Raw genomic sequence first — 20,437 nt, 5'->3', positions numbered from 1 at the left:
GGATGTCGGTTATGTTCGGGATTGGGTATCGATCATCGATAGTCTTTTCATTTAACTTCCGATAGTCGATTACCAATCGCCATTTCTTTTGACCGGAAGCGTCCATCTTTTTCGGGACGATCCAAACCGGAGAAGTCCAAGGGCTGACAGAGTGTCTTATAATACCCTGTTCAAGCATTTTGAGAATTTGTTTTTGTACTTCCTCCTTATGACAAAAGGGGTACCGATACGATTTGGAGTAAATAGGCAAATCATCTTTTGTTTTGATGCTATGTTTTATTGCGTTAGTAAAGGTAAGGTGTTCTCCTTCTAACAAAAATACACCCTGATTTCTACTGATGACGTTCAACAATTTCGATTTTTCGTCCGAGTTAAGGTGATTCAATCGCAATTGATCGAATAAACGCTGGTTTATCGGCTTGGCAAATTTTGGTGAAGGTTGGGTTTCAAAATTATTTAATTCAAATTCCATGGGTTGACTAATATCGATTCGCGATATTTCGTTCGAACTATTTGATATGGCTAAACAAGCTCGACTATTCACTGCGCTATACAAGCCTGAGTGCAGGAGTATATTGTTGCAAATAAAAGTATCTTCTGATACTAGGAAATCGCCGTTATTGATATTAACAGGAAAGCTTACGAATTTCGTCTCGTTAGAGTTTAATTGTATTCGTTGAGAATGAGGATATTTTCGTTGCATTTGAATTTTTCCAGAGGCAAATTGAAGTTCGTTACTAGCAGTAAGAATATTGGCTTTCAGCAATTGTAACGCCTCGTATCCAATTAATCCATCAAAATAAGGATGAAAATCAAAGATATAAAATTTCAATTTTTGTGTGCCAGGAATCTGAATAAAGGGGTTAAATTCAACAAATTGATTTATTTTATGACAACCATTGATATTTTGAACAGAGGTTGGCTCGGTAAATCTGCATTTTTGAAGGTTTACATGCTTGGTACTAATGTAATTCTTGTTTGCACCTGTGTCTATGAGAAATTTTAGTAAGCCTTTGGAAGTGTTTATTTCGATGTAAGGGATGAAATTATTTACGTCGGATGAAAGTCTGCCGCCACTTGATGAAAATTTAGATCATCAATTTCGGCTTCCTTGCTATCGGTTTCTTGATTGGATTCTAAATGTTGGGGGTTTGTTTCGACTGGTGGAGGTTCGTTAGTGTTTTCATACGCAGTTTGATATTGTTGGTTATAATTATCGTAATAATAATATTCATTGGGATCATAGAAATAGGAATCATCACAATTTGTTGGAAATTCCTCTATTTGAAAATGTGGACGGTTCATATAATTTATCTGCCTACTTCTAATGGAGCTATCCACTTCCATTGGAGTTGGCTTTGGTTGTGGGTTTTGAGTCACTCTTTGAGGAAACGGAAATGGTCGTTGTTGGGGATTTTGAAATTGTCCTTGCGGTGAGAAGGAAAATGGTCGTTGTTGCGGGAATTGGAATCGTGGTTGTTGGAAGGGAAAAGGTCTTTGTTGTGTGAATTGAATTGGTCGTTGTGGTGGAAATTGAATGGGTTTTTGTGAAAATGGTGGAAATTGTAATCTATTGTTAAACGGTTTAATGGGCCATTGTGGAGATGAATTTGGCTTTTGTGGAATTGGTGGAGGTGTGCCAAATGGTTTATTTCGTGTGTGAGAGTAATTGCCTTCTTCGATGCATAATCGAAGAGCATCCTTTAAATTTGTTGGGGCCTGAGCCCGGATTATTGGTCCTAACGGATCCTTTAATCCTCCCAAAAATACTTTTAGTCCTAGCTGCTGATAAAAATTGTTCTTCGCTGCTTTCACAGCTGTGTGCTCTTCACTGATGTTTAGCAAATTCACTAACAGAGACACCACATGCGAGATTTTGCTGTAGAATTCTTCTACAGTGTTCACTTGGTGAATAGCGAAGAGGTCGCGTGTCAAAGACACCTCATCCCGTCGGTCGCTATAATGTGTGATTAAATTTTGCTTTATGTCGGTCCAATTCAAATTTGTACCGTACAATTCTAGAATATTGTCTGCTTCTCCCACTATTTTGGTTCGAATTGCTTGAATCCAAACTTGGTGGCAATCTGTTCCAACAGCTCTATTGATAGTTGGCATTAAACTATCAATGGCTCTAATAAAAGAATGCAATTTTATTGGGTTTCCATCGAAACTGGGAAGGTCTCGAATGATCTGGGGAGTCTGGAGAGATTTTAAAATACTCTCGGGATCTCCTGCAGCTCGAGGTAGCATATTTGTTCTAGCCTCGGCAGCTGCTACTTGAGCCGCTTGGGCAGCTTCTGACGCACCTAGAAGCTCCATTCTTAATTGTTGAATTTCGTCCTCCTGTGAGGCGATCTGTTGATTGAGAGCAGCGATGTGCTGTTCCATTTTCACTGATTTGTTTAACTAAAATTAATTTCACTTCACTACAATGTCAATAGCTCACTTTTAGGCAATAGCTAAGAAATGTTAAATGCGTTAAACTTATGTGATAATAGTTAATTAAAAGATTAAAATTACTTACGGTTAGGTTGCGATATTCTCTCGCTGTTAACTAGATGATGGGTCCGGTGCAGCTTCTTCTGGATCTCTTCACTAATCACCGATGTACATTCGGGGATGGCTCTTCGTGCCGAAAGAAATCACTTAAAAAAAAAACCGCACTACAATCCGAACGACTGCGCCATTTAAAATATCTACCCTCGCAAAGGGGTTTTTAAAAAGAGAGAACACTTTTCACTTCTAAGGTTAAACTGAAACTAAACTTTATTTTTGTTCTAACTTTACTCTAAGCCTAACCTAGCTAGCTGCCGATCGTGAGAACCCTGTCGATTTGCTATTCCCTAGCGCCGGTAACGCGATACAAGATTTGTTTACCGTGTACGTGACTGATGCTGGGGCGACGATTGTTGTTGATGCTGCGGTCTTCATTCTGTGGGAATCTCGATCGTCTGCTATTGGTGACGTTCTTGGGAAACGCTGGCTGTTAACTTATATATATATAATAGGGCTGAAAAGTCACCACTTGCTGAACACCCAATTCAAATCTTAATAATTTAATTATTCACTCATATTCCAATAAAAAGTTATTCAAAAAATATAAAAAAGGAAATGCAACCTAATATGAGAATCATCAAGTCGATTCATCGATTCGATTTTCTACAATAATTGTCAACTTGCGATTCTCTCATGGTAATTTCCACACAGGGGAAGGGCCGTGAAATACTCAGAGTATGAAGTGGAGCGAAGAAATGTAGAAAAATTCTCTCACGGTTCATGCATTGAGAGACACGAGTTCTTGTAGCATCTTCTACCGGATTGGAAATTTTGTATACAATATAGATAAATATCGAGCAGCTTCTGTCACATTTTCGGCAATCACCAACACTGGTTTAATGTCATTTCTTGAAAACTCTAAACGTAGCCATTTTGGAACGACTCCAAACATTGTTTTCCGTTGTCTATACATCAAATTCGTTCCGAAAATACCCATATTGTAAAGGTTTTCAAGGAATTTCAAGAAACCAGAAGAATTTTAAGCACCTCGAAAAAAAAACCAGAAAGCACTCTACTTTTTTTCGAGATAACACTAAATCTCGAAGTTTCATGCAATTCATTGTTGCCATCAACAATTTTTTTTCAACTTCGGAACTTTTATGTACCACAGAAATAAAAAATTATTGAATTTTAGAGCACAAGGGAGAATAAAGATGTGAAGATATAGAACGGAGAGGTGTGACATGTCAAGGTTCATTTAAGCTAGGTAAAATTTCTTGTAGCTTGACTTTTTTGATTACTCAAAACGCATTCAACTTTTTTCAATGCATTTATTTTGTTTTCAGATTCCTGAAACTTCTTCTCGGACACCGTTCCAATCTGAGAAAAGTGCATAGGAAAAATACATTTGCAATTAGTCTCGAATTGAATTGGTCTCATTATCCGTTCAAAACAAATGGTTTGCCATACTCCAGACGTGTCCAATTATCATACAAATCGGAACAATTCGATCCTGATTTTACCACCTATGTGCATTTGAGAGAGAGACAGATACACATTCGGTATAGGAATGCAGAGCGACAAAAGACGAAAGGCGAATGAAAATGAAGTGTCGAAACGAAAGGATTTTTTTCGATCAAGTTATAAATCACTTACGGTCTGGATAAAAATAAGAAAAACAAGTGACTCGGACTAATTAAAAGAAGTTGTCGCCAAAAAATAGCACATGCTTAGTCGCTCATCAAAGTTAAACAGCAGAGGATAAAAAACTAGAAACTAGTGTTATGATTCACAGAATAGTTTTAATTCAATTCTGTTCTTTATCCCGCAGCTTCCTTTTAAGTCCAATTTTGTTCAACCGAGTTTCCCATTAGTTTTGTTTTTCATCCAAAACCGCTTCAAATATAGCTCTGTTTCAATAGAAACAGAAATTTTCAATCGAACGATTTCCGGTGAATTTAGTTGGTTCATATCATTTGATACTAAATTAACTTCACTGGGACTTCCAACACGTTTCAAACGTAGTGACAGAAGTGCAATAACAGGCCAAAAACGGAGCTGATTCTTTGTGCTTCCTAATGAAGAGTAAGAGACTCTTCTTAGAGCACTCATTTATGTAAATCGCACCTTTGATTGTTCCGGTAAGTGATAAAAGGAGCGCTCACTATAACATATTCACAAATCGCTTGCCTAATCAGGAATTCTCTCGTTGCAAATTTCGATATTTGTTTAAGTACCCATACTGCTTTTTTGTATTAAACGGGTCAATTTTGAAAACGAAACATTTCAATTTTCAAACGATTTCAGGAGCACAAAACAAAAAACGGATAAATTCTTTCGAAAGAATAGAAAAAAATCGTTATCTCTTGAAACCGGCACAATATGGCTTGAGTTAATCTATATTTGAGGTGAATCATACATGTGAAAAAGAAATAAAATTATATCGGTCACAGCATAAGATTTATTTGAGAAAATTTCTGCACTTTATCGTCAGAAACCGTAAATATCGGACGTAGTTACCAACAGGATTCCACCAAACATTATATGGAACCTAGGCTTCCAAAATCGTGGCGGAGCTTTCGAGCCTAATCTCTTCCATCAGTAACTTATAGTAGTCTCCGGCAATCCAAGCTTCGGTTCCGAACAAAGCTGCAAAACCAAGTGTGTGTAAAATAAAACTGTTCCAAAAGTGATAAATTTACTTGTTCACCTATAATTATAGCAAGGACTATGATATTGACTATGTAGCTTTCCTCGTGTGTCAGCAAAAATCTGTGTGAAAAAAATACTGCGAACAACAGCACCACAATTTGGGCAATAACAAATAGTTTGAAAATCCGAATAAACGCTGGACGCCTCTACAATTAACGAAAAAAAATAAAATCCCTTGTTAGGCTTCGCACGGATCATGGATTGTTTTGCAGAAGCTGTCAATTACCGTGTACACTCCAACGATCAACACCACCGCTAAAACAATGTTGGCAAGAGCTGGTCCCAACGGTAACAACGAAACTAGAAACGAACCAGAATGTTTTAGGAATGTCGGATGGAACTAACCTCAACCATAACTTACTAGAGGATCCCAGAAGTTGCCGATCGAAGCGTTCGTCGGAATCATCTTCGTCCAGTTTTTCAAGAATATCGCCCGTACTGAGATCAGCCAGTATGTCGATTGCTAGGAAAATGTTAACTCCTGCAAAGAAGTAGCACAACGTTTTGTGAACTTCACTGGCACATGTGCCAAACTGTGCGGTGTGATGACGAAACATTGGTCACACGAGTCACGCTCGCACTCACGCAAGTGTACGTTCCCGGAAGACCTAGGGAATTAAGCGAGAAATCTGTAGTATTTCAGAATGTCCAGAGCTACAATTTTCGGAATAGTGTTTTGCCAAAAGAATTGTAGAAATGAAGAAAAAATCAGTGCAATTTTATTAGAAAATAGTGTTTTAGAGAAGGTAAACTAAGTTAGGAAACACTCATTAACTAGAGAAAAGCAATTCAAAAACATAAACTCTCAGGTTCTTGCACATTTTAGCTAAAAGTTGTAGTACTAAAGGGTGATGTTTTAGGAGGTATGGGATTTGATTTTCAAGAAACATACAAAATATTGGTATTGATGGAACGATTTAATGTTCGATCGGCCAGTATTTCACGAATAACTCCACCAACCATAATCCACTCCAAACAGTGGCTTTGTTGGCATTCTAGAAATGCTTCCTGGTTGGTCTTCACTCCAGTTGCGGCAATTTTACTAGTTGACGTTTCCATTCAACCAGAAATGAGCTTCATCGCTGAACACAATTTTGTCGTGAATACGACTTACTTTACTATGGGGCGCCTTTTCAAAATTTACCCTCTGAGAGAGTGATAAGTTTTTGATCGTGAATATCTTCTGTTGTATCTAATGAATCAACATAATTCTTGCAACATGCCATCGGAAATATGATCACAATTTTATGATAAAATTTTCAGTTGTGTGACATAATCTTAAATAGTTCAAAATTAAACTTTTCTTTAATGTTTGGTACAAACGAGTGTCAAAGAGGATAATTCATATGGCGCGTTTGCCTTTCTCGTATTTTGGAAGCTCATAGCTCAGTGATCTGTAGAAGGATTTATATAATCTAACTACCAATAGAATCGAAAATTTTCAACTTGAACGTGTATTGCAACAACATTGAAGTTTTTCAATAGTACACTATTGAAAAAGCTGTTTGATTTAACCCATGACAGCACCAGCCAATCAGAACGCGAGATGTCTGCATCTATACAAGAGCATCCATATAAAAGTTGAGTGCTTCATTTTTCCTACCATTTGCTGAGCATCTGTTCCCGAAACAAGACACACGAGAGCAACATCGTGGACCTGTCGTCTCACTGTTTCCCGTTCTGCGTACAGGAATTCTGAAAGGCAGCCGAAAATTCCAGCAAATTCAAATAGCACTTTTAAGTGCTAAAAATAATCATAAAGAATTAGTTGAATTTTATCGCTTTCCTACCATTTTCCGAGCAACTGTTGCCGAAACAAGGCACACACGAGAAGTTAAATTAATTTGCACCGTCACTAACACATTCAATTACGAACGGCAATGCGAAAGAGGAAGTGATGATGTTGAATACATCTTTATACTAGTACACAAATATGCCGTGCGAAAGAGTTGCCAAGTACAGATCAATATGTATTTTTTTTTTGTCGTGAATTCTTTAGTATGGGACGCTTTTTGATCATGATATCTAACACATTCAATTACGACAGGACAGTAACGCTGTCTCGCAATACGAAACAGAAAATTTTGATTTAGAAACATCTTTATACTAGTATACTTTATACAAATTATTAGAACAAATGTTTTCACTTGATTTGCGCATTCTACTTTCTAGGCGTATCAGAACTGGCTAAATTTAAAGCAATCCTAAATATTTCTTTATCACAGTTATGTGGTCGTCCTGAAAAGGACGGGGTTTTCAACTCCTCGTCGTTACGGATGGACAGCTGCAGATGGCGAGGGATGATTTTCGTTTTCTTGTTGTCGCGGGCAGCATTACCAGCCAATTCCAACACTTCGGCAGCCAAGTACTCCATCACTGTCGCCAGATAGACCGGTGCACCGGAACCGACACGCTCTGCGTAGTTTCCCTTCCGGAGCAGACGATGGAGATTTTGCCAACTGGGAACTGCAGACCAGCACGGTTCGAGCGGGACTTTGCCTTGCCCTTAATTGTTCCTCCTGTGTGCGTGTTTCCGCGTGAAAATTCCACAAGAAGCTGTTAACCGTTAGACAGCCAGTTCAGTATTACTGACTGCCGCTCTACTAACTCTCTCTTTTATATCGTCTCACTGTTTCCCGTTCTGTGAAGGGGAGGTCCGTACACCGCTACCAGTATAAATTGAAATGTGATGTGAGAAATAGCGTCATTTGAGTTAAAGCAGCTACTCTGTACGTACGAGACACCGTCAGAACGATGGCACCGTAAACAGGTAGAAAAGCAGATTTGTACCGTCACTAACACATTCAATTACGAACGGCAATGCGAAAGCGAATGTTGAACACATTTTTATACTAGTATGGGACCGTGTAAAAATATGCCATGCGAAACAGGGTTGCCATATAAACAGGTTAATCTCTTTTATTATAATTATTATTATTATTATTATTATTATTATTATGATTATTATTATTATTTTTATTATTATTATTATTATTATTATTACTATCATTATTATTATTAGAATAACTCTTGCATAGCGAAGATCGTCGATACATTTCAGACCAGCCCATTGCAATTGTCTCGTACTGAAATTTCGAGAAGAATCAGATATCTTCGAACTTTGTAGCATCAATAAAAATAAACTACAAATTTGTCGTACCTAGCCTGCTATATTAGCAAATTATAAAAGAATTGTTTCAAGTTTGGAATATATAGTTGTAGAATAGTAGCTGTTTAATGTAACTAACTATTTAAGTTTAATGTAACTAACTCTATTAGTGAAAAAGAGGAAAGCTTGCACAATTCATACAATCAATCAACTAACTGATATTCGGAAAAGTGATGGGAGCGTATCAGTTTTTTCGTATTCACGACATCCTGTTATGTCTCTGACATTACCCATCCACCTTTTTTGATAAAAAAGTGGTTCTTCCTCCAATTTTGCCAGCTCCATTCATGATTAAATTGTAGACCAAACTGAACAAGTTTAACAATGACACTAATCACGTGTTAGCTGTCAAAAACAGTGTTGCCAGAAAACGATCAGCAAAAAAAAACCCTTTAGCTACAACTAAGTAATGGTGAGGCATTAATGGTTAACTATGAATATTTTCGTCAGCATCAAGATTTAAGGTTTTCGTTATAAAAAAAATAAGCCAAATTTCTGGAATAAACATGTCACATTTTCTGTATGAGAATTAAAAGCGTGTATGACGTAAAATAAGCTCATAAAAAAAAAACAGGAGTGATTCGCGATTAGAAATGTGCGAACATAATCTCTCAATGGTAAGACTCGAGCTCGAACCTTTTAACTTTTTCCGATTTGTGGGAGTGCCCTGTCATGAAGCTGCGATTTAGCGATCATAAGAAGCCATTTCTCAGAAGCGAAACGCTCGTACATGTTCACTGTGCACGATCGGTGATGTTATTCTCAAATATCGGTAGATGAAGGCCCGTACCCAGGGATTCGTTTCGAGAGGGGCCCATAGATAAAAAAATGAAACATCTAACTGATTATTCTTTATGTATCTAATGCTAGGTGTGCGTTTAATACCTTTTGTTTCCTGGAATCGTGAGTGCAGATTCCAAATCACATACTAAATAGAAAGAATTTCCGATTTCGCATAGAATGCAATTTGCAATTTGAGTAAACAGTCCCATATTTTGAAGCAATATGGGGGAATGAAGCAAGAAGTTCTATGTGTTCAAAGGAACAAATTGATTTTCCAAATCCCCTATCATATTGTTCCATAGTCCGGATTAAACTTCGTGTTTTGCCATTACAGAGTGACGAGTTTTAAAGCCTTCAATTTCAAGAATGTGTTTTTAGAAGCGTTAAAAGAAGCTAATACTTTTAAACTATCAAGTAAGCTTCTTTAGTTTGCAAATGTTGTGGATAATTCAATAGCATGGGTCATTTAATGTTATTAGTCATCGAATTATAAACAAAGAGCCACTGAATAAATACTCAGCTATTTTGCGCAATATATTTTGTTTGATGAGAGCAATTGTAACTTCGTATTCAAGCACACTAGAATACGAGGTCTGTTCAAAAAGTTCCCGGAATTTTTTAATTGCGCGCGTCTGGAGAGTCCGGCGGTCAAAATTTTTTTTTACTGTGTTGGTACATATGTCCCTAATGTATGGTGAAATTTTCAGCTGTATTCATTGTTTACATTCTGTCTTGTAGCGGCTGGTGTAGACGTGTTTTTTTGAGCTCGGCGATTTTTGTTAGTTTAAACAATGGAAGAATTGAAGAGTCAAAGAATTTGTATTAAATTTTGCGTGAACAATGAAATAAAGTGTAACCAAGTGTGCGAAATGTTACAGAGAGCCTACGGTGAGTCTGCTATGAAAAAAACAAGTGTTAACGAGTGGTATAAGCGTTTCCAAGATGGCCGCGAAGACGTTGAAGACGACGAACGCTCCGGTCGACCCATCACGTCAATAATCGATGAAAATGTGGGAAAAGTGGAAAAAATGATTATGGATGATCGCCGAATCACTATTAGAGAAGTTGCTGATGAAGTTGGCATATCAGTTGGCTCATGCCATCATATTTTTTCAAATGTTTTGGGCATGAAACGAGTGGCAGCAAAATTCGTTCCAAAACTGCTGAATTTTGATCAAAAAAACAAACGCATTAACATCGCTCGGGAGCTGTTAAACGACGTCAACGACGATCCAAATTTACTTGAAAGGTCATAACTGGTGATGAAACATGGGTGTACGGTTATGATGTCGAAACGGACAGCGTTTATCATCGATTGAAGAGATAAAGGCAGAATCGCTGAGAGTGCTACAGAACATTACAAAAAGTGACTATCAGGGGTGTTTCGAAGACTGGAAAAAACGCTGGCATAAGTGTATTATATCTAGGGGGGATTACTTTGAAGGGGCCCATATAGATGTAGACGAATAAATATTTTTTTAGAAAAATGAGAATTCCGGGTGCTTTTTGAACAGACCTCGTACTGCGTACAAGTGCGATGTAAACATTCTAGAGACAAAACAAATAGTAGAAGTCTTGAGTGCTTCGTTTAACGAGACGTAAAACTTCATGAGTTTCAGTAGTTACAAAAACAAACTGGATGATGTGATATTTTTAAAGATCATTCACATACACCACTTCAAATGACGACAATTCACTGCATAGATCATTCACGAATAGCATTAGAAGAAGCGGTCCGAAGTGGCATCCTTGTTTCGACTCGTGAAGAACAGAAAAACTGTTCTTAACGCGCATCAAAACTATTCCAATTTGTAGGTCACAGTTGATGGCATACGTACTAACTTATGCGGTTCATGGTTTCCTGTTCCGGAAGTAGTGGTCAGACCTCCAAAAAGTAACTCATGCAATCCTTTTTTTGTCTCGAAAATACGATTTTTTTCAGTTTTTAATCGCTCCAATAATGCACACTTACACTTACTGTCGATGGTGTTTTTCCTAGGGTATCGGGATACCGAAATTTTGGGAATCGATACAAGGTATCAAAGGGAAATAAATTATCGATACCAGTAGTTATCAATTTTTACTTGCACAGCAATCATTTCAAAATAACTTAAATGAATGAATTCGCGACTTTTGCTCCATGCCAAAGATTATCCGCACGCCACTTTGTGTTGGAGCCATGATGATTTCACATTTCACATATTTTCTCAAAAATTTTCATGTCATAACCTTTATGTCGATACATGAATACTACACTAAAAGCCAATTCCTATTGCCATTACGACGGTACCGAAGACGGGCTGAACGGAAGCACCAAGCTCGCGCATGTATTGGTATGACGTGGACTAGCCGTCGTTGAAATTAGTTCTCGACAATCTAGCGTCATCCCACAGGAGCACTGAAAGAGAGTGCAACGAGTGTAAAAAATTTAAATGATTGAATCCTCAGTGAATATGGCCTTTATGAGCGTGTTTTCTCTCATTGCACTCTCTTTCAGTGCACCTGTGGGACGAAGCGAGATTGTCGAGAACGAACTTCAACGACGGCGTCATACCAATATATGCGCGAGCTTGGCGCTTCATCGAAGTCGAAGAAAAAAAAAGAGAGGTGGGTTATGTCAGAAACATAACCGGATAGACCCTGGGACTGAATTCTGAAGAATTGAATTCTGAATCTATATTGTTGAACTCATCACTGAAGCTGTGATCTGTAACTAAATTTGAGATAATTTTCAAAATCGGATCCAGAGTTTATCTTCGAAACTGAGTTGTATAATCCAGATTCAGAATATAGTTCAGAAATCTTCAGAATCTAGTCTCTGAACTCAGTTACACTAGAATTGTAAAAGTGAGTTTTGGATCCTAATTCTAAACCAGCATTCTATAACTGACACCTGGTTCTGGAAAGCATTTTAGAAAAGAATTCTGGAAATAAAGCTTAGTTTTAGAACAGAATTTGATCCAGATTTTCGGGCTGCAGTTCCAGATCTTAAGATTCAGAATTCAATTTCAGAATTCTGAACTTGAATTATAAGTCTGAATTCTGGATAGAAGTTTTGCAATTGTATTCTGGTCTGAGCCTCATTTTCAAATCCAGAATTCTATTTCAAAATTCATATTCAAGTCCAAAAATTTCTTTTCCAAATTTTAACTCCAAAGTCTAGAACCAAGGACTAGAACCAAGATCCTGATCTATGTCCCAGATTTCGGATCCATAAACCAGGCTTAGAATAAAATTCTTAAATTTGGTCCAAGTTCCAGAATTCTAGATTTTAATTCTGGCCCTGGATTCCGGACTAGGAACTAAATAATAGATCTGGATTATGAAAATGAAAAATAAAATCTGGTCTTGGATTTTGAAACCAAATTTCAGAACTGAACTCTAGAATTGGATTCATGACCTGGACTCCGATCTGAACTGAATGAAACAACTACGCAGACTAGAATAAAAGAAGCATCAAATTTTTATCTTTTTCACTTATATGAAATTTTAATTTCGAGTTATTTGTGGTTATATTACAGAAAATTGTATCACAAATTGCTGATCATATTTTCGATGACGTGTAAAAAAATTATGATGATACGTTGAATATAACACAGAAATATCCACGATAAAAACCACTCTTCCAGAGGGTAAATTTTGAAAAGGCGCCGTATAGTAAAGTAAGACGTATTCACGTCAAAAAATGTTCCATCGGTGACGGGGTTAGTCGATGCCTTTTACTCAGCCCACCTGGGTTCGATTCTCAACCCCGCACATAGGGTTAGAAAGTTTTTCTGACCCGAAGTGCAAATGACTTTAAGGTTAAAGCCTCTATAATTGAAACAAAACAAATATTTCGTAGTAATGGGGATTGACTTCAATCTGTTGCGATACTGTAAGTATCAAGACCAAAAGTATCGATACTAACAGTATCGCTCTGATGTAATGTCGATACCAAAAATACCCAATACTTGAAAGAAAGTATCGATACTTCAAAGTATCGACTCGGTATCGGACATCCCTACTTTCCGCCCCATTCAGTCTACCTAGACCGCTTCGGAGCACTCGTGCCGACAGTCCGTTATCGGGTAATCTTTTTGTTCTCTGGTGCATAATAATTGATCCTGGTTTCGTCAGCAGCTTCCAACAGAAACTAAAAGTCCAACCTAATCACCATAACAGAAAATGCTTCCGAAGTGTGCTCGCGTTCGTTTTTTAGTCCTGAGTATGCATGTGCACCACTTATCAGCAGGATAACTTTTTTATCTGCAGAATCGAAACCACTACGGTGTAATCTGAAGGAAAATATTCATCAAACTTTTGCCTCACAAAAATGTTTTTAAAGAATTAAAATCAGTTTGTTTCTCTCATAGAGAAGGATTATGCGATCACTGCGTAGCCCGACTTTAAAACCGTAGTTAGGAGGGCCGAGTGTTAAATAAATTTCTAACTATCATTTGAGGTGACGATGCAAGTTTCGTAAAAACTTTTTGGAACTGTGTCCAATACTGTTCTGAAATATGGGGCTTTTTAGTCAAAAATACTAGAATAAAACTTGCCTTAATTGCTTATATTAGCAGTAGTTAGAAAGACATCATTTCACCAGTAGGTAGATCGAAACAGGTTTCAACAAAGTTTTATAATATGTATCAAACAAGTAAATAAAAGTGTTCGATTTCGAGAGGGGCCATTCAAATCAAAGGTTTTGTGGACCCACACAGAATTTCTGAATTTCATCCGGATTCGACTTCCGGTTCAGAAATTTTAAGGTAAAGTGTGTTAAAAACCAATCTGTTGCCATTATCAGTAAGCAGCCAAACGATTCGATTAAGGCTATCCTGATTCCCGGTTTTCGATTAGCGACGGGAGATAATAGTCATATACTCAAAAATCAATCTCATTAACTTTTATCAGAGATTGCAGAACCGATGTTCCCTATCTTAGGTTCAAATGAAAGGTCTAACGAACCTACCAAAAATACTGCATCTTTTCGGATTCAACAGAAAATTTACACCGTCGTTTAGAGTACGATGTCAAAATCGTATGAAATCTTTTGAATTTGAATAAAAACTAGCAGAGTTAGTACGCCATGTTAGTTGATGGCAATACGAACCGACTTCGAGTATACCGGTTCTCGGGTTCCGCTGCCGTAAGTACCCATAATATTGGAACCTACTTGTTCATGGATGGTCTAACCGATCAGAGAACTGTTTCTGTAGGTTATATTAGTTAGTGCACAAACAATTCCTGGTTTCATTAAAAAATCGAAGAAAAATATTTTGAATAGAATACCACAATATTATATGTGAGCATATGATTGATATGATAAAGGCGTCCTTACATCCAGTGTTGATGATTGCCGAAAATTTGACAGAAGCTGCTCGATATTTATCTATATTGTATACAACATTTTCAATCCGGTAGAAGATGCTACAAGAAATCGTGTCTCTCAATACATGAACCGTGAGAAAATTTTCCTACATTTCTTCGCTCCACTTCATACTCTGAGTGGCTCACGGCCCTTAAAAAAATTACAGTCTGATAATGATCGTTGCTGTGTTGAATTTCCCAAGAGAGAATCGCAAGTTGGCAATTATCGCAGAAAATCGAATCGATGATTCAACTTGATGATTCTCATACTAGGTTGCAATATTTCAAAACCCTTGTGTGAAGCTTTCACATACATGTTCATAGACACAACTTATACATCGACCGTTTGTTGCTTTAGAGAGAATTCCCACAGCAGCGTGCTAACCTTTGATTCTCAGAAATGTCATCGAGAGAAATTCGCTCTCGCACTGGTGTCTATTCTATGTTAAATGAGCCATGCCGGATTTTTGTTGCTGTGATGATATCCGTCTTTCTTTGATGGCACTGATTGAATCGTGTGAAGAGTTGCTAGTGAGTGTTCTTTGATACGATAAAAGCCATCCTTGCTTACAATACTAGATGAATTGAAACAGGTTTTTGTATTTTTCAATGACGGTTTAGTAAAATTTACCAAATCACAATCTGCTTAGTATGAAACGCAATTTTTTCCCAAAAACATGTTTTTATCAACCTAGTGGTGTAATTATGCCTTTTTCATTTCACTCATGTTTTCATATATACTACTTCTTTAGATTCTTTAAACAACTTTCCTTGAAATTTTAAAAAATATCAAAAAGTTTATTTGGCTTAAATTAGCACAGCCTTTCCAACTTTAAAGGGGTTTGAGCCAAATTTCCCGTTCGTTTTTCGTTTTTATACATACTTTACTCTGTAGTTCCGGAACCGGCAGTCGGATCCGGATAAAATTTAATAGTAACCGAAGGGACGATAAGGACCTGTCATTTGAATATCAGTTTGTGAAAACCGATTCATCCGTCTGTGGGAAAATGATGTGACTTCCGTTTTTTTTAGTTTTTGACCACAATTTCAGATACTTCCGGAGTCCGAATAACCAAAATCGGTACGGTTGGCCACCAGCTAACAGCTCCCACAAATTAAAAAAGGTATGGAGCCAAACTTAGCAGAATTTTTCCGTTTTTTGCATCGTCGCTCTAAACAACGGGTTGCAATTTCAAACACATTACACCCGGTCATTCCGGAACCGGAAGCCAGATCGTGACAAAATTTGCCAACAACTTAAGGGACCAAAATGTTTTTCATTTGAAGCTAAGTTATTAAAAATTGATTCAGTCGTTTCTGATAAATTGGAGTGGTTTCCGATTAGGAGCATACGATCACTTTTCCTGTAATACCGGAATCGGAAACTGAGATTCGGTTTACCAGAAATCAGTGTACTTGGACATCAACCAAACAGTTATGAATAGGCACGCGCATTAGAATTGGAAATTTTAATACCGGAAGTCGTATCCGGATAAAATTTGACAAAATGCTATGGGTTTGTAAGACCATACGAGTCTAAGCTTGTGAAAATTGGTTCAGCGGTCTCTGAGAAAATCGAGTGATTTTTTTTTCATTTGTTATCTACATTTTACCCTGTAACTCTGGAACAGGAATCCGGATTCGAATAAAATTCAAAAACAGGCTATGAAACTACACTTCCCTTCATTTGAATATAGGTTTAACAATATCGGTTAAACGATCTCTAAGAAAATTGAGCGCATTTTTTCGATCCGGATAAAATAGCTATGGTACCAAGAGATCAACTATTTGAATCTAATGAATTTTCCGCTTGAGAAAATTGAAACTTACCCAGGGTAAATTCATTAACCGAACACTTTTTACGAAATTGTGTTGGGTTCGCACTTAGCCACGGGGGTTTTAGTAAACCTGATATAAAACCTGGTTCGAAACTGACTCGATTTTCAGTTCAACAACGTTGAAACTAGCTTCAAACAAATGGTTCGACAGCAGTTAGTGTGGAAACTGGGTAAGGTTTGGCATCAATCGAAAACGATATAAGTTTGTAGAAATCGGTCCAACCATTTCCGAGAAATTCTCGACGAACTTAGTCATATAGTATATGACACTGGGCCCTCCAGGTCTTGGTTTTAAAATCGGTTTTCACAAAATTGCGTAGCCTTTCTCTATATGAGAAAGACAGACCAGAGAGACAATCAGTTATTAATAATTTGAACTACGTTTGTTTCTTTTTCCTTTTTGTAACGACATTCAATTAGTTTAAGGTTATTCCGTCCTGAAGAAGACGGGAAAGCAAGAGGTCATACGCGTTCACGTAAACTCTATTGCCGCTGCTGCATGGAAACAGAAGAAAAACACATCGGTTTAATATCTTTAGCACTTCTTTAATCTTTCGTTAACAGACACAGTTATTCCCCCGTCGTGTAATAAACAATCACTGCCGGCAGCAGCACCGGTTCCGCCGTCGCAACCGGCTGCTAGCGGCTAAAACGATGACACCAAAATGGCGAAATCACAGTTCCTCTTGTTGCTGTGTTTGTTTTTCGTCGTAATGTTGAACATCCACCCGGACCACATACAATAAGAACAGAGCCAGACAGATCAGGATGAAAATAGCACCCAGCTGTACGTAACTAAATATTTTAACAGCTTTCACCAGAACGGGCCGTCTCTGGAAGGTACAAAATGCAAATACCAAATAGGATAGTTTCCTTACATCCATTTAGACTCAATCTCTTACCAGCAATATTCCAACTATCAACGCGACCACGGAAATCAAGTTAGCCAGACATGTGCCAATAATGATAATATTTGTACCTAATCGTTTTGGTGGAAGAAAAACAATTCAATAAATTTCTGTTCCATCGATTTGCAACGTTCATAATGCTTACTTGTAGGTAGATTCGCTATCGGGAACAATTTAGCGGCGATCGTTACAAAGGTAACGAATAAACAAATGGCAAAACTATACAAAAATACCCTGTGAAGCCGGCTGGAAGTCATTTTCACTCGATTGTTTTTTTTTTGTTTTTTGGCTCGACGATTCCTACACCAGAACGAAAAGTGTTCACGCACGAAACTCACGACTTTCTGTGATATTCGGTTGGTAGCATTGGCTGTCAAAGTGAGCGAGAGCGATTTTCACATTCTCGAGTTTGGCAAATGTAAACAAAACACTCACTACTCTATGAGTCGTTGCGTGCCGGAGGCAGTGAGTGAAAATAGCGTGTGATAAACGCCGGGCATGCGAACTGCACGACTGTCTCTAAAAAAACCTTTTTCCTCTAAAGGTAAACTTTCGATAGTAGAATGCATTGAAACCGTGTTAATAAAAATTAACAATTTTGCATTGAACTTCATTGTCGAGATGGATTTACTCTGATCTTATCCGATCCCTGATAATAAGTACAAACAGAAACGAAAACTGAACTCACTGTCAACAACAGGCCACCGGACCGTTCTCGAACGCTTCTGTTGTCTTGACAATGACGACGTAAACATGTTTGTATATAAACTGCACATGCTCTTTCGCTCACCTTACCTACTGTGTGCTCTGTTTTGATACTGGTTCTTCTTCCCACACCGAACTTCACTAATACATTCTCTGTACAGTAAAATTGTGAAACACACAAACACTACCACTGGTGGTTGCAAACAAAATCAACACAAGCATGATACCGTATGCGAGAGGTTCTAAAAATACCAACCGTTGACTGATTCAACGACATTTTATGTGCAGCTATGTGACTGTCACTTGATCGGAAGAACCTTGCAAAGAATCAGTAACCCAATATTTTGATCTCGTTTAGCAAAGAGGAAGGATTCGGTAAACAAACAGCAAATTTTGGAAGTAGCTTTTCGAACTCTAACCGATGTCTATAAAATATTGTCAAAAACTTACCGAAACAAAGAAGAAATACTAAGTAAACAGAGCACTTCGAAATCACATCGAAAATTTTGATCCGCGCATATTGATCGACTGAGTTGTACTAAAACCACACGCTCACTACGTCAATATTGCCTGGTTCGAAAAAACAGAGAGTTTACTCAGTGAGCATTGACAGATGCCACGGGTGTGTGTGCAAAACAGAATCCAAATGATTTACTTTGCGCACTTGCTGCTGGAGAAAGCTCCTCGTTTTATTGCGAAGCGCACGGATGACTCAGACATGTTGGAAGAAGTCTTTTGTTGTTGAAATGAACGTGGTGAGAGGGTTTGGGCAACAGAACCTAATGGATTCTAACCTTGCGAAATTATAAATATCATTCCGTGAAATTGTACATATAGCAACAATTCATTGTTTTTGCATAAAAAATACTTTCCGTGCAATTTACAGTAAAGTCGCCAAATGCTGAAGTCACTACAAATACTAGAAGTTTGTGGTGACAGTATGCTTTCAAAGCACTTTTGACGTTAATACGTTTTACTTCAATATGGAGTGCCTTTTCAAAATTTACCTTCTGGGAGAATGATAAGTTTTTGATTGTGAATATCTCTTGTTGTACCCAACGTATCAACATAATTTTTGCTGAAGTCCATCTAAAATATAATCAGCAATTTTTGATAGAATTTTCGGTTGTTTGACATTACCCCAAATAATTCTAATTCAAAGTTTTCTTGAATGTTTGGTAACGAGTGGGAACGAGAAAAACTCATGAAACGTGTTTGTCTTTTTCGAAACCTTTTATACCTGTGTTACTTTCTTATTTCTGAATACAGGTTCAGAATTCAGTTCCAGATACAAACTTTCAGAATTCAGTTCCAGATACAGATTGAAATGGCGGAAGAATATTTTGCTGTTCCTGCATTATACAATCGAACGAAATGACATCAATATTGTAGAACATCGAAGTGACTTAATTAATGTCCTTCAAGAGCCTCCATAATTCTGACGTGAACAAGACTTACTTTACTATGAGACGCCTTCAAAAAACTTACCCTTTGGGAGACTGACAAGTTTTTTATCATGAATATCTGTTGTTTTATTTGACGTATCAATATATTTTTTTCTCCACATCATCAGAGATATGACCAGCAATTTGTTGTAGCATTTTCAGTTCATTTGTAAACTCTGTAAACTCAAATGACTCGAAATTAACGGTTTCTAGAACGCTTTATAAGTGAAGAAGTTGAAAATTTGATGCTTCATTCATTTTAGTCTGCGTAGATGACTCGTTCAGCTCAGACCAGAATACTGATCCAGAATCAAATTCTAGGGTTCAGTTCTGAAATTCAGTTCCTCATTTAAAATCCAAGCCCAGAATTCTAGAACTGAAACCGAATATCAGTACTTGATGCCAACTCGGGATTTTGGAATCGAATTCTGGATCCGAGATCAGAATCTTGATTCTAGGCCTGAGTTTTGGATCAAAATTTGAAAACTAAAATCTGTAACTAAAAAAATAGGTTCAGACCAGATTTTAGTTTCAAAATTCCCGGAAGTCAGATCTAGATAACAGTTTCAAAATTCAAGTTCAGAATTCTGAACCTGAAGTTCAAGTATTTCAGGTCGAAAGCCAAGAACTCTGAAACTCAGATCCAAAATTAATCTGTATTTCTATAATTAAGTTCTAAACTGCATTCTAGAGCCCAGGTTCAGAGTTCTTGACCAGAATGCAAGTCTAGAATTTGGTTCCAACATCTAGAAGTGTAACTGAATCTATGAACTATGATATTATGATCCGGAAGATTTTTTAACTAAATTCCGGATCTGTATTCAGGAACAGAATTTCTTAGCTGAATTCTGGATCCGAATTTGAAAACGGAATCCTGGACCGGAATTCTGTAACTAAAATTCAGGTGTGGATCAGAATCCAGGTCCAGAGCTCAGTGCTAGGATTCAGGTTCATAATTCAGCTAGAATCCTGGTCTCAAATATAGTTCCAAACAGTGGCGTACCGAGGAAATTTGGCGCCCGGGGCAAA

The 20,437-nt window shown here is 37.5% G+C and overlaps 2 protein-coding genes across 6 annotated transcripts in view; both read right to left on the bottom strand.

Annotated features, from left to right (window-relative positions):
• Positions 1–18,531, bottom strand: part of LOC131434983 (uncharacterized) — a 34,439-nt gene extending 15,908 nt beyond the window's left edge. For 4 of the 5 annotated variants that reach the window (XM_058602375.1, XM_058602378.1, XM_058602376.1 and 1 more), the window contains exon 1: positions 18,414–18,531. Coding sequence is in view for 1 of the 5 variants with exons in the window: in XM_058602374.1 (XP_058458357.1) it covers positions 5,048–5,145; positions 5,207–5,354; positions 5,435–5,508; positions 5,570–5,765 (516 nt within the window). In the remaining 4 variants the exon portion in view is untranslated. Of the gene's footprint in view, positions 1–4,742; positions 5,146–5,206; positions 5,355–5,434; positions 5,509–5,569; positions 5,817–18,413 lie in introns of those variants that run through there. The other variant, XM_058602374.1, reaches the window with a different exon arrangement.
• On the bottom strand, positions 16,876–17,672 carry LOC131434984 (uncharacterized). Its single transcript, XM_058602380.1, has 3 exons — positions 17,404–17,672; positions 17,253–17,329; positions 16,876–17,183 (listed from the first exon to the last, which is right to left on the bottom strand). The coding sequence occupies exons 1-3, from the start codon at positions 17,513–17,515 to the stop codon at positions 17,025–17,027; spliced, it is 348 nt and encodes a 115-aa protein (XP_058458363.1). The 5' UTR covers positions 17,516–17,672; the 3' UTR covers positions 16,876–17,024.
• Positions 18,532–20,437: the final 1,906 nt, after the last annotated feature.

This window comes from Malaya genurostris, chromosome 3, assembly GCF_030247185.1.
Source record: "Malaya genurostris strain Urasoe2022 chromosome 3, Malgen_1.1, whole genome shotgun sequence".
Lineage (NCBI taxonomy): Eukaryota > Metazoa > Arthropoda > Insecta > Diptera > Culicidae > Malaya > Malaya genurostris.
Note: the sequence above shows the minus strand (reverse complement) of the source record. Positions and strands in the feature narration are given on the sequence as shown.